We start from the raw sequence: 15,833 nt of genomic DNA, 5'->3' as shown, positions 1-15,833 counted from the left end.
GAACATTAGAAAACGTTCAGAGGAGACAACAGTCGCCGTGAACAGGTGAATCAAGGACGGCCCTCCTAAGCATATATATATATATATATATATATATATTATATATATATATATATATATATATATATATATATATATATATATATATATATATATATATATATAATAAACACTTCATGCGATGCACTGTAGGCATTACTTATGGTTCTTTGCCGAGTGCGTTCGACCCCCAGCTGCAAACCCTTTCGTTCCTTTTGCTGTACTTACTTTTATATTCTCTTTCTTCCATCTTACTTTCTACCCTCTCCTAACAGTTGAATCATAGTGCAACTGCTTTGAGGTTTTCCTCCTGTTACACCTTTCAATCTTTTACTGTCAATTTCCATTTCAGCGCTGAATGTCAGCATAGGCCCCAGTGCTAGGCCTATGGCCTAAACTCTGTACTCCATTCCATTCAATTATCAGCTGCTTCACATACCTGTATACCCTATTTTCAATATTCTATGTCGTCATACGATCATCTCCTGTCCTGGCGCTGTGCTTCACTAACCCTCTAATCTCAGCAGCCGACTGCTTACTGGTTTTATTCTCTCTTCCTGACCTCCTTTAGCCCAAACGCTCCCTTCTGACTAAATGAAACTATCCTTGAATTCTGCATTCTCCTCGTCAACGCCTTTCATTTCAATACTTTAATCCTACCCAATTTATATATATATAACCCAATTTATTATATATATATATATATATATATATATATATCTATATATATATATATATATATATATATACTCTTCTCCTTCCTTTATATCAAAACCCAATTATATCAATATCATTTGCAACCATATTTCCGACCCTTCCTTTTAAGTTAGCATTCCAATATATTTCCACATTCGTTCAATTTGATAATGATCAGATATATCTCCAACCACTGTTTTTTTTTTTTTTTTTTTTTTTTTTTTTTTTTTTTTTTGTGTCATTACATCCATCCACCTACTTACTCTTCCGTCTACTTCGTACCACAACCTAATCTTTTCTGAACCAGTTTGAGCCGTATATAATACACCTGAATAATCCACGCAGTGAGAAGCTATACCTAGACACGAGAGAACTAAAGCACATGTTCTCCCAAATCAGATTCACAGATGAACCAAGTATCACGACACTCTCTGGTCGCACTTTATTATGTTAATCGTCTCAAACACTTTATTATGTTAGTCGAGGAGCACAAGAACCCTTGATATCTCTATTCCAGGAAAGGATGTACTTCTCAGTTTCAAGAGTTAATGGAGATTTCCCAGAATCTAGAGTACAGTGTTCACAGAGAATAGTCATATTGATGATGACGCCAGAGACTGTAGATATCCAGCTTCAAAACTGACGTCATTCGATACCACAGACAGACTACGATTCATCATAACTTGACCGATCTCGTAACAAAAAGACTATTATTACTCTTACAGTTTCAAAGGTCAAGGCAAAGCAGCTTGAATTGTGTTTATTCAGTCAAGTATTGAGAACGTCAATATTAAAATTCAAATTTTTCACATAAAGTCAGTAAAATCAGAAGCTGGGGTTTCTCAGAACTTAATGGATAAGCGAATACACTCAAATCTAACCATTCATCATTCATATAAGAAAAATGTTATTCAGGAATCCAACGACTAACCTATACACCCTAAACTCATTCATCAGTTGATAGCATGTCTAACAGAATTTTACTATAAATCTAGGACCTTCCTAATCAATATGACTAAAAAAATCACTATATGAATAAAGGTGTGAATGGGATTGTAACAACCTCTCAGAGATTATGAGAATGATTAATATCGACGCTGCCATTTACAAAACCAAACCTTTGAATCATCTTTCAAATAAGTTGCAAAACTTAACCCATGTCTGATGTTTGCAATACTCGAACAAAGAAATTAACAAAGAATGTGGATGAAGCAACAGTAAGTTTATCTCGGTTTCTCGTCAGTGCATTCTGAGAGAGAGAGAGAGAGAGAGAGAGAGAGAGAGAGAGAGAGAGAGAGAGAGAGAATTATATCAAAGGCGAACTAATACATGTTTGCTTAACTATACAAATACATCGTTACAGACACCTGAGGTCGAAACTAGGTAAACATTCACTTGATTACTCTTGGCCTGATGAATGTAACAAAGATTATGTAATACGGTAAAGGAAAAATTTAAATAGTTTACTTAAGTATTAATGGCAATTTCGGCAGCCATCAACACAAGGTGAAATATTTCAAAATTATATAAACACAACTACATATATACGTATGTATATATATTATATATATATATATATATATATATATATACATATACGTACATACACGCATAAAACGCAAACTATGCAATGTAGCTGATAGTACATTAGTAACTTAATAATAAATAACAAAATCTATCGCTACAGGGATGAGCCTGTCGTAAACGTACTGGTTGACAAGTTTTGCTTCTTCAAGAACAACGAATAGACAGCGATATTTCTTTTGGAAAATAACACTAGCCATATCTAAAGTATAAAACATACTAATCCCCCCCCCAAAAAAAAATTAGAGAATTCACTAAAATCCTTTGACAGTAATACTTAAATTCATCTTCATGGCACCATGGATTATGCTGTTCACATCCATTTTTTCATATATGTATTTCTTTAGTGCTCCTTTCTTTCTATACCTCGAAAGTTTAATATTCAAAAGCTTTCCTTGGTTCTTCTAGTTTCTGAATATCTGCTCGAAAATAACGGTACTTTGGATACTCTACGAAAAGCATATATATATATATATATATATATATATATATATATATATATATGTATATGTATAATATATATATATATTATATATATATATATATATATGTGTGTGTGTGTGTGTGTGTGTGTGTACATAATGAAAAACGTTAAAAATAAAGCAGAATAAAAGCCTCAGATATTGCAAAATAAAAATCAAATAGCAATAAAAAGGAAACTGACGATTACGAGGTACACCAAAACTAGTGAAGGTCACATCATTATTCTTTATATAAGCTTGTTAGTGCACTGCGCTGGAACCCGGGGCTGATGTCGCCCCTACCCTCCTAATCCCCTACCTACTCGGCCCCCACTCTGGGCGGACAAACCGGTTTCCAGGGGGTGGATGGCTGTGTCATGTCTCCCCTACTGTTACCCGGATCATATTCTCTCGGATTTGATTATTATATATTCTTAAAGAGAATACACGCTAATAGAACAAGCTAATACAACTTAATTTTATATGATTATACTACACACGTACAGAATTACGAACAATACGTCTAAAATTCACATCACAAACCAAAATAACTCGTGCATTTATTCTTCTGCCTTCCAGTTCAAGGAACGCCAAAAGATTCAACAAACATGACAAAGTCATAGTGTTTGGACGTATTATAAACAAACCTTACTGTACAAATATTTTCAGGATTCTTTAAATATTTTTTTATTTAGTCAGGCTTTTTTGACCTTGAAACTCACAGGCCAAAGGAAATCGATTCCAACTCTTTTCATGCTTTGACAAAACAAAAATAAATCTTGTCAAGAATTGACAAATCCTTCAGGGTTTCAAAGAAACAAAATTCCCAGACTTTACAATAAAAGTCCCAGGAACCAAAGTCCTCCAAGGTTTGAGAAATGACATTCGATACCTCAAGTTCACAATGTCCAAATCAGCATGCGTTACGAATGGCGAAGATTTTGAAAGACCCGGCCAACGTTGAAGCCACAAAGACAGAATTCTTCATTGTATCTCATTCTTCATGATTATCTCTCCCAAGATAGATGATCTAGTTCCCTTTAACTTGCTACAGAAGAAAAGAGACCCTGATTTAACATAAAATACATTTTATACATAATTATTCTTTTGATGTGATGAAAAGCCGAAGCTCTCCTCCAAACATTCGGTAGAACTCAGAGAAAACGAAATGTAATTTGCACGTATCCTAAGTTTGTCAGCAAACCCCAAAATTACCTAGGGAGAATGAAGGTACTTGATGAGCTTAGGGGACACCCATTATCCTTTTGAACACCCGAGATAATGACTGCGGCTTCACGATACAATTTAGTGGACCCTACTGTCTATGAACTTACTTTTCATTTCACTGTGTAAAATACCGTGTTGTACACAGTCATTATACACTTTTAGGCCACACCCTGCTTGCTTGCTCTTCTTGTTAATGGCATTACGGACCTAACTATACAAGTGATACAGATTGAAACGTCTAGAGAAGTGCTCATTTGCTAAATGATGTTCATGGACACAACAGTATGCGCCCTTCATTATGGCTGCTATTTCTGGGCCTCTGCCCAATTGTAAGTATTTATGTAAGTGGTCTAAACATGCATCCCTGCATGCTGTAATTTGCAACCTCGTCCTCTCACTACATACCTATTTAAGTATATATATATATATAATATATATATATATATATATATATATATATATATACATATACATATATATACGCGTATAATTCACAGAATTATACGCGTTTAAATGCAAAATACCATATACTGAAAAATCAAACAGAGGATGTACTAGGAATATAGGCAAAATATGCAAATATACAATTACTGTATTTAGCGATGTACTGACAGTGGCAAAAAAAAAATAATAATTTATGGTAAAAAAAAAGCAGACATATACAAATAAGCCTATTTGTGCTACCATACTCTAATAACTTTAAGGATATTCCCTATGAATTAAAAACTTTCATTTTGATGTGGCATTTAAGAAGTACAATGGGAAAAACACTAATAAATAATTCTGGTAATACCAACGGGTATGTATATCAAATGCCATATGATTCATGTAATAAAGATTATGTTAGTCACAAAGTAAATAAAACAGCTTAATGATTGTCTAAATATGCAGAGAGAACAGTGCTGATCTTATCCCTGTTATAGATAATAATCATGCTACCAATTAATAGGTCGCTGAAAAAAAAACTGAAAATATTAGAAATAGACTTGAGTTCAGTTCTATTATATTTAGTTTAGATCAGAATAGAAACATAAGCCTAGGAGTCTATAAATTTGATAAATTACCTCATGAGAAATAGGTGACTTATTCAACTTTTAAGTGCCGTTAAGCCTGGTCCAAAGGCCAATAAAACGATTCGCTTGCTATTTTACATTAGGGAATAATCCAGATCAAGGTTTGGCGAAAACTAGGTTCATGATTTGACACCCTCAGTCTGCCAGAAAGGTTCCACCTTTCGCAGGTGCTAAAGGTTTTTTAAGTGGTCCTTTCAATGTACGCACCCACGATTAATAAAGTACTCTATTAATCCTGGTACGTACCAGTCCTTTATAAAATATCTAAACAGACGAAACAAATCATGAACATGCCCTCTGTTTCTCTTTTCCTTGTGCTATTTTGCATATTTACAAATAAAGAGAAAGTCGTTTAACCCCATGCTAGTATATACAAAGCCAAAAGTAGTCATACTCTTTTCATGATCGAAAAATAACGTTAATGTTTTGATAGAGAAGTAACCGTTGCCACATCCGGAAGTCTTATGTACCTCTCTGTCTCTGTCTCTCTCTCTCTCTCTCTCTCTCTCTCTCTCTCTCTCTCTCACACACACACACACACACACACATACACTGGGACAGAAGAAACTTTAATACATACATTCATATATCAATATTAATGAGTGTACTATACTGAAAGTCATGGCTGAACTATGCTTTCCTTATAGACACGAGAATTCACTTTCTCTTACTGCCTATAACCCGCCAAGAAAAGACTTTGTTTCCAACTGGAATTATGAAATTATGAAACATTATCTTGTGCGGACGATAAATATAATCAGAAATCATGGGAATTCTCTGGCTCAGGAAATCCCTTCTGGGGCGAGACTTCATTTCGACAGATGACTGTTGTATACAGACGGTTTTAGAAAAGGGAATTTACCTTAACAGTGCTGCTAGTTCCAGAAGTCTCCCATGACCTCTGAGGAACGCAATTTTAACATCTCAGACCGGGGCTTCAAGGATCCCGATACTCATTGCTGGGCTATGGCGCAACCCATGACTCACACGGGACATGAGGAGTAAAACTGACCTTGGAAGAAACATTACTGTGCATCCTATTCCAGCACCACATTCCCCAAAGCCGGTCATCAGTATTTGTAGCTTTCTAATAACAATGTATAGGCTTTAAAGGCTTCATAAATATGAGAAGGTTCTTTAAAATTAATTAAAATAAAACAGCATTGGTTTCAATGCTTTGTTGAACACTTGAAGATTCTTACAAATAATTTCTTTGAAACTGTATATGATTTGAAGTTCTTACAAAGAATTTCAAAAAAATATTATAGGTTTCTCTCGTACTTCTTCCTAACCGGGGGTCGCAGCTTAATAATGTGGATGGGATCGTCACTTTATAAATAAAATAAATGAGTAACGGTTTATACACAGAACAAAAGTTTGCCATATTCATTTTTCGTCGTCTGCTTTTCACTATTTCTCTGTTTCTTCTTCACCTCTTGTTAACTTTCCCAGTCATTCTTGACAGGTCAGTACCTGGGTAACCCGGGGTTGCTATCTCCCCTACCCTCCCGATCCCCGACCTACCCAGCCCCACCCGAGGCAGATAAGCATGTTTGCAGGAAAAGATGAATGTCTCATCTACTTTCCTAATCCCCTGCCTAACCAGCCCCACCCGAGGCGGGCAAGCAGGTTTGCAGGAGGAGGGTGGAAGTTTCCCTAACCTTCCCATTCCCCTACCTACCCCGCCCCAGCCGAGGCGGACAAGTAGATTTGCAGGAGGAGATGGATGTCTCACCTACCTTCCCATTCCCCTACATACCCTGCCACCATTGGGGTGGACAAGCAGGTTTGCAGGCAGAGGGTGGATGTTTCCCATACCTTCCTGTTCCCCTACCTACCCGCCCCACCGGAGGCAGACAAGCAGGTTTGCAGGGGGAGGGTGGATGTCTCCACTACCTTTCCGTTCCCCTACCTACCCCTACACCACCGGGGTGGACAAACCGGTTTGCAGAGGGTGGGTGGCTGTGTCATGTCTCCCCTACTGTCACCAGGGGGAGGACGGAATAAAATCAGAACCTCTCTGATTTTAATATCACAGATGATTAAAACAGCAGACTGCTACGTACAACTCCAAGAGATCCATAAAGAATGCAGCAGAAAAAGAAACCCAGACGTAGAGTAAACAATGTAAGAGGAGTAACAAAAGTAAGATGAGTAACAAAGAAACCAAATGAGACAACATATTTTCCCCTGTGAGATGGGAATCATGCGGCCCAGCTCAGCAAAATCGCATGAGCCCTAAAGGCTCACTGAATTTATTCTCGAGGACTGATTTACTCTTTCTTGTCTCTGCTGAAGGGGAATCTCAGGAGTTAACAACAGGAGTATCAAGAGACTTCGCTGGGTCTACTACTAAAGCCTTCTCCAAAGGCCCTTTTGCTCAGTCATCAGAGAAAGTTTTGGGGTGTCTGTATGAGATAGCGACGTAATATAAATGAAATAATTGCCCATAATGTTTTACATATATACAGCATACACCCTCATCTTCGTACATCATAAAATTTAGTACATCTGAGAGTTATTCAGAACATAGTACTGTACAGCTATTCGGTAACTTTTATGAATATTTACAGCATCTAACAAATGTTCGGGAAATCCATTTGTCATCTTAAGTACCTTAAGAGCATTTTGAAAAAAACACCTCGATTATTCAATCTACTCCAAAGTCCAGTGCCACATCAAAATCTTCATCATTATTCGTATGGGAACTGTCCATCCTTTGAAGTTATTAAAAGGCCTTCGTGTCCACATCCTGTACGAAAAGTTTTGATTCCGTCTACAGAAATCAAAAGAGCATCAAACGTCTCAACGATTCCCCAACACGCACTTTACACGGCACTAAAAAATTTAAAAGTAACAAAAGTTGGCGTCGACATTCATAAATAACCACAAACATAAACCTGCTTTCTCTCTCCGCTTGAATGCAACTGCAGCCTTTTCCTACCAGTTCTTCCTCATATGCATTGCAAATGACTGTAGTGTGTTCTGTCACATTTCGTTATGAATCTTTAATTAGTTTGCTGGGTGTTAAGAATCTTATTCATAATGAGTTGATAATCCGAGAGGTGTGATTTCATATGCGATCTATAATGAGACGAATGTGGCAACGACCAGTGTCTGGCTTTCCTCTGGGGCCACCACTTCTTCAGGAAACGTTTTATTTGAGGGGCAAATAAAATGCGTGTGTAATATATAAAAAACTAAATTTCCGCGGCAGTAAAAAAAAAAAAAAAAAAAAAAAAAAAAAAAAAAAAAAAACAGACACACACACAGAGGGGCTATTGTAAAGTCACACCAATTATCTTGTATACAACTTCCGTATAGCTAATTCATCCCGTTGTGAGTTAGCACCGTCATTGCACCTTACGCGGTGTACTGTAGGCATGACTTCAGGTTCTTTGCAGCGTCCTTTCAGTCTCTAGATGAAACCCCTCCCATTCCTTTTGCTGCTCCTCCGTTCATATTCTCTTTCATCCATCTAACTTTCCATCCTAACAATTGCGTCACAGTGCAACTGCGAGGATTTCTCCTGTCACAACTTTTTATTCTGAATTTCCCTGTCAGTGCTGAATGACTTCATAGGTCCCAGTTCTCGGCCTTTCGCCTAAATTTTATATTCCAGTTCCAAGAACTAACTCGAAGCCCTCTAAAGTTGAACATAATTTATATATACACAAACATTCGCGCCACACATTATATAGAGCATGTGTATATATATATATATATATATATATATTATATATATTATATACATATATATATGTATATATATATATATATATATATATATATTATATATATATATATATATATATATATATAATGGACAAAGTAAGTACAATTTGAAACCAGAGTGAAATAGCGGAAAGATAAAAATAAAAAAAATAAAATGAAGACAAAGAAAAGAAAATTATACGTCTACGAGAAACAAACAATGACCTTCACCAACGCGTACAAACTTCCCTCCTCTCCGCTAGAAACAAAAAAAAATCATCATTTGAGAACAGTTAACTACCGCTCCAAGTGCTTCGACTATACTCGACATTGACCTCAATCCGGCGGAATCCGCAGGATTTGGGAAAAGATAGGATCGGTTGGGATGGGGGAGGAGGAGGAGGAGGAGGGAGAGGCTTCAGGAGGAGGAGAGCAATGACGACCGACGCGCTGCCGATGCCGCTACTACGCTGCGGTGTTGCCAGATCGTCTAACTAGTTTCCAGTTACCGAATCTGATGGAAGTCTTTGGTATTCTTGTTTATGCGCCTTCAGTTTTATCTCTTAACTTATATATAAAGTAAAGTCACACGTAGAGCAAGATTCATTTCTCCAAATCTCCGGAGTTGCAGTTTTCTAGACACGACTGAATCACGTTGTTCGCGGTGTGTGTGTGGGGGGGGGGGGGGGGGGGGGGGGGGGGGGGTGTGCGCGTGTCATGCACTCACTTTCAAGAAAATCGTACAGCATCTCTCGAAAGGAACAGCATTTGGTACAATTCCAAAGACTTGCAGCAACAACAATAATAATACCGTACAAAACACGATGTGGTCCACATACTTGTTTCATTTCAAGTGTGAAACAACGTCTTGGATACGCCAGGAATATAAAAACAATAACAGTTTAGCCAGCAGCCATAACCGAGTTATTTTCTCGAGATAACACACCGCATACTTTGACTTGGGGGTAATCGCAATTGCTCATTTTTTTTATCACCAGATACTGAGGCAGCAATAAGAAATAACAGAATAAACTACTTAACTCAATAACAAAAATAATCCAGTATCAATGAAAAGTCTTGCAATCAGTGTCTGCTGCATTATCAACTTGAAACGACACTAATCGATTCATAAATCACAACGCTCTTCAACAGCCTCGTTATCAGCGACTGATAAATCTCAGCAATAATCAGCACCTCAGCAGTTCATTAGGGACTCTATTGACATTAACAGCTTTTAAATAACATGAAAAACCTCGTATTGTTTTAAAAAATGTCATTTGCAGTGAAAACTAATAATCACTAAAAACTGCATTTTGACACTAGTGAAACAATTTCAGATGAAACTTGCAAACATTAAAATGATATTTGCTGTAAAAACTCACGTACAAAAATATATCCAAACCAGTAAAATGCCTATCAACACTAGAACACAGTAGAGATCATAAAATAAAAAATCACAAAGATATCTACATCTCTGAAGATAAGCCTCTTAAAATTAAAAACGACCACCATTACAAATAAAGTAATATCGTCTAAGAAAATGAACAACTCAAACCTTAGGAAGAAAACAAATGTAAAAAATACGGGACATTCAAAACATGACCAACATCATAAAAAATCACTACGCATAAAAAGTGGTCAAACGGAAACCTAACTTTAAAAATAAGACTTGTCACAATGAAAATCATCAACAACAAATAGATACATAACCAGCCAGGACAACACCTGATAAGAAGCGAAACAATGAAATGAAAACGTTATGAACAATACAAGCCTTATCAACACCAAGAAAAACCCCGCCCAGTAAGAAAACAAACGTTATAATACCCTCTCGTCAGCAGTGCCTTCCAAACCGCACGAGCACTATTATAAGCCCAGCGTCGCCCCATCTCCAGTTGGGATGGATGGAAGGGAAAGTGCCAGCGAGTGCGAAAGGGAAGCCAGAACTTTCATTACCGCCCGGAGGTGGCCTCTCCCCCACCACGCTGCAACCGTTGCTTCCAAACCTCAAAACACTTCAAAATGCCACCGAAGTTTCCTTTTGTTTAGGTGTGGCGTTACGAGGGGTAAATTAACGACAAAAATATTTCAAGTTGCATCCCATTATCGCTTACTCGGGGGGTAAGCCTACAGACTACCTTGTTGTTGTTATTGTTAGGGGATGGGGGGTAAGAAAGGTCTATAGAAGAGCCTAAAAACGTCCGAAGAAAGGCGTTTCGCGTTGAGTTAAATATACAGGAATTCCAGGATAGGATATCTATGATTTATTTATTAGAATGAAAATGTAAAGCATAAATAATGTTCATGTTAAACAGTACAAAAAATTATTTCTAATAAAATACAGCGTACTCATTTTAATTTTCGTTGGTGAAACAGATTTACTTGACTGTAGATTTTAGCACGTTTTAATTTACATTACAAGTTCGGAATACAATTCTTACATCTTATGCGTGAGAGGAAAATCTTGCACGCTTCCCGAGTAAGCTGGAGATCGGATCACGCTTTGTTAAAGCATACTGACTGTCAATTTCGATATGTTAGATGTATTGTGTATGCGCATGGACAGAACAGCAATAAAATTTTAATTGTCATTATTATTACCAATTGAAATAAGCAACATTCCTAACAAACCTAAAGGCCATTCACTTGCAAGGCAAACTTCTACAGACTAGTACGTAAATATGTGCAAAAAGGAAAGTATAATTTAAGAGGATAAAATAAATGAATAACTAGTGATAAAAATGCAAATACTTAGACATGCAAGAACATACGGTAGAAAACTACAGCGAGGGTATATGACTCTCTACAGTTGTACAACCAAGAATGACTAATCTACGGTTATAAAGTAATCAAGGATCGAAAGACCTCAGTTCGTATCGGTTATGACAACGGGCCGCATTAGCAGAATGTAGACTGATGTCCTGCACCACAAACAATAACCACAGCTTCTAGGGAAGCAGATCAAGTTAACCACAACAATAGCTTGTCGGAAAGACCAAAAAGAACATCTTCAAATGATGCTGTGTAAGTCATGACAAAATCACCGTATGGAAAGGGAACAGCTCCTTCAAGCAATCTTGTCTGAGAGATACACCCTCGGGAAACTGCTAAAATTCATAGAGGAAGGCTTCACACAAACAATGTTTTTGTAGAGTAGAAAATCTGTAACGCGTCAAATTATGAATGAAGTTTTCAAATTCAGTGCAGAGAGCCAAATAACCTATAATATATTTAGTAATAATCAAATTTAATAGAATACCAATTAAAGAAGTTATCTATTTGGTAAGATCTTATCATTCATCAATAACTCCTGTAAACAAAGTGCGTACAATACCTTTTTCTCAAGCGCCTTCAAACGATCGCACCTGCATTATATACATATATATATATATAATATATATATATATATTAATATAAATATTATATATATATTATATTTATATATAATATATATTATATTTATATTTTATATATATATATACATATTTCTATATAATATTATATATATACATATATATATATAAATATATATATATACAAATTAATAATATAATAATATAATATATATATATATATATATGTATACATACATATATATATATATATATATTATATATATATATATATATTTATATATATATATAATATATAATGCAAGTGTCAAATTTCGCGTAACACTATTAGTTTCCACATCTACGAAACCGTATTACTGAGTTTCCTTTTGATTCTTTTAGTGAATTATGAATAATTTTAAATTGGTGAAATGTACGTATGTATGTATGTATATGTATGTATGTATATAGTATATATATATATATATATATATATATATATATATATACATATATATATATATATATATATATATATATATATATATATAAAGCACCAAATGACGGACTAACATAGAACTTTAAACCACACTTGAAATGAGTTACACCCACAAGGAACCATGTAAGTCAAGTGCACCTACCTTGACCAGGTCGACTTCCACAATCAGCCGAGTGGATAAGTCGACCTGTGGCCACTACCACAACCAAAAAGTTGTAAGTTGTATTCCTGTTCAGATTGCTGTTCAAACAGGTGTTTTTATGATGTATAATTTCATTCGGGTGTACTCAATTATAATGGTTTTCCTTAGATTTATATTCAGAGTATGAAAATCTTATACGGAAAACCTCTAACATAATGCTAGTATATATATGCATTATATATATATGTGTGTGTGAATATTTATATACATTATATGTACATACACACACACACACACACACACACACATATATATATATATATCGATATATATATATATCATATATATTCTTTTTTTACCCCGACAATGCGTGAATAAATACGGGAGAGTGCTTGATACTGATAGTCTGCCTGTCATATTCCTGTGGTATTTCGCTTTATATATATATATATATATATATATATATATATATATATATAATATATATATATATATATATATATCCTATATATATAGGTATATATATATCCTATATATAAAATAATCTGAAAGAAATGTGTATATATATACATGTATATCATAATATTCATTATATATATATATATGTATGTATATGTATATATATATATATATATATATATATATATATAACTTTTCTACGTAAAGGTGTTACCATTTCAGTTCTCAGCAATTATCACGTGATAAAAATGCCAGCCCAGTGCTCCCCTCCATCTTCTCTGCAACATACCATTACGATAACTAACTAACTACCAGCTACCCAATAATAATGTTTTAGGCCATTGTTGGCTCCCAGCCTACGTCCTACTTGTTTAGTGCACCCATCTCCTAAAACGGGTACAAGCATCTGCGATGTTAAGAAATTGACGGGAGGCTAGCATCCTCATCCCTTCAGACTTGCTGAATAACCGGAGGAGTCCATATATTGAGTGTTAATATATATATAATATACTATATATATATATATATATATTATATATATATATATGTGTGTGTGGTGTGTGATGGGTATATATATATATATATATACGTATAAATATATAAATATAAACATATATTAGTATATAGTGGTAAAATATAATATATAATATATATATATATATATATATATATTATACTATATATATATAATATACGAACATACACTCATATGTACGTTGTATACCTGCGAGCTGAAATCTTTCATCTGAAATTATCTTTTCCATGATCTCTGCTAAATTTTTAATAAAAAAAAATATTTATAATAATATAACCTTGCGCTTCTATATCAAGTGTCCAAAAGTAAACAAAAATCCTCATGTAAAGTGACACTTGGAAATCTCTGAACGTTATCTACATAAGCATGTAACAGGTAATAAAGCAATTTGTCCACTAAACTAAATAGTTTCTATGTCATTCCCATAAAGCCTTTGCGTCCTGCCAATAACTGTATGAAATTATGTACTTGTGGCGTAGATACAGTATTGTAGAACCAAGCTGAGAGAGAGAGAGAGAGAGAGAGAGAGAGAGAGAGAGAGAGAGAGAGAGAATGTTTCTTAATTAATCAGTGTTTTATATCACGAAGATCTTCAGTATCATTCTTATCTTTTTCAGCATTTGATAACTCACCCACCTCTCTCGCACTGAAAGTGTTACTAAGAATCCCAAACCTTTCTACAGTCAGCTACTTTCATTACATACATGTATTACCTTTCACTATATACTTTGTTTTGTATCAGGACACGCTTCTACTTACCTATACCATTTGTTGTTTACATCTGTTGCTCATTAATCCGGGAACAATTCTAAACGTAACCTATGACATCTCTGTTACTTGGCATTGCGTAAGTGTTACTTAACGCGGCATGCTTCAGTTATTGTTGCTTAGCGTTGCATAAGTATGACCTTCCCTGACACGCTTTCAGTTCAATTCATAAGTCAAGTCATTTCTCAGCATACATTCATAACTCAAAACAAATGGTACTTGAGGAAAACCGTTTACTCACCACGAGAATGAACGTGCCAAGGAACTCGGCCAGGAACTCCCTGACGACGACGTTCCTCAGTCGAATCTTCGACTGAAGAGTTTCCACGACTTTGTTATTCGACATGTCGATTTTGTGACCTTATTGCCGTTGTTTCTCTCTATTCAGTTTATACTACTGCTTCTTCTTCTTCTTCTTTTTCTCCTCTGGTTCACTCTCACTTGGCAGCTTCTATTTTCGTAGGAGGCTCGATTCTAATGTCTGATCCAGAAGCTATACAAAGCTCTGTTTTGTGTGTCAATGAAAGACATAAGTAATGGAAGATATCAAAAGCGGAGTTTCACTTCGAAATGATCTGCCAATATGACATTCAATGAAAATCTACAATGATGAAAATGAAAGTTCTTCCCTGTCACGGCTGCAGTTCTGAAAACTAATTCTTCCCTCTGGAAGTTATACGAAAAAGGCGCCTGTCTACGACAGACGAGACCAGAGAAAGCTTTCCGGTACTCGAGTGAGCTCGGGAGCGTTGCCAGGGAGACGGCAATCTGTCTTCGGCTGCAGCTGGTGGCTAACTGTGAGAGTAGCGAGTAGCGATGGTAAACTTATAACCAGCGGCGGCTGAGCTGGGCCGGTCGGTCATCCCGTGCCCCTCCCAACCTCGCACCCCGGGCCAACGCGATCGCTCGCTCTGGGAAAATAATTTCCGAAGCTGCTAATTCAATACAGTCTACTACAATGAATAGAAGAAATCGGCGCTCCTTCTTTAACAATCATTTTTCGCGGTACGAGTTGAATTACAACTCACGAATGTAAATGAGTCAATCATTCACCAAGATGATCTCAGACAAACGGATAAATAAGCTTGAAAAAAAAAAAAGTTTGTACATAAATATCGTCACTGATCTTAGATGACACTCGTTTTTTAATGGCAAGAACGCAAGGAGGAAAAACAAGACGAGGTAGTTTTAACTTTAAATTATTTCTATTGCCCCTCCCACCGCCTTCTTGACCTTCATACCTATGCCGTACCGTGCACGTGACCTTACTGTGATCCTCGCAGTGTTTTCTAATGGTGAGTTCG

The 15,833-nt window shown here is 35.8% G+C and overlaps 1 protein-coding gene across 7 annotated transcripts in view; it reads right to left on the bottom strand.

Annotated features, from left to right (window-relative positions):
* LOC135219869 (aquaporin-7-like) overlaps positions 1 to 15,341 on the bottom strand; it is a 149,740-nt gene extending 134,399 nt beyond the window's left edge. For all 7 annotated transcript variants that reach the window (XR_010315521.1, XR_010315520.1, XM_064257003.1 and 4 more), the window contains exon 1: positions 14,771 to 15,341. Coding sequence is in view for 5 of the 7 variants with exons in the window: in XM_064257003.1 (XP_064113073.1) it covers positions 14,771 to 14,875 (105 nt within the window). In the remaining 2 variants the exon portion in view is untranslated. The remainder of the gene's footprint in view (positions 1 to 14,770) is intronic.
* Between the last annotated feature and the right edge of the window lie 492 nt (positions 15,342 to 15,833).

The sequence above is a fragment of the Macrobrachium nipponense genome, chromosome 1 (assembly GCF_015104395.2).
Source record: "Macrobrachium nipponense isolate FS-2020 chromosome 1, ASM1510439v2, whole genome shotgun sequence".
NCBI classification, from domain to species: Eukaryota; Metazoa; Arthropoda; class Malacostraca; order Decapoda; family Palaemonidae; genus Macrobrachium; species Macrobrachium nipponense.
Note: the sequence above shows the minus strand (reverse complement) of the source record. Positions and strands in the feature narration are given on the sequence as shown.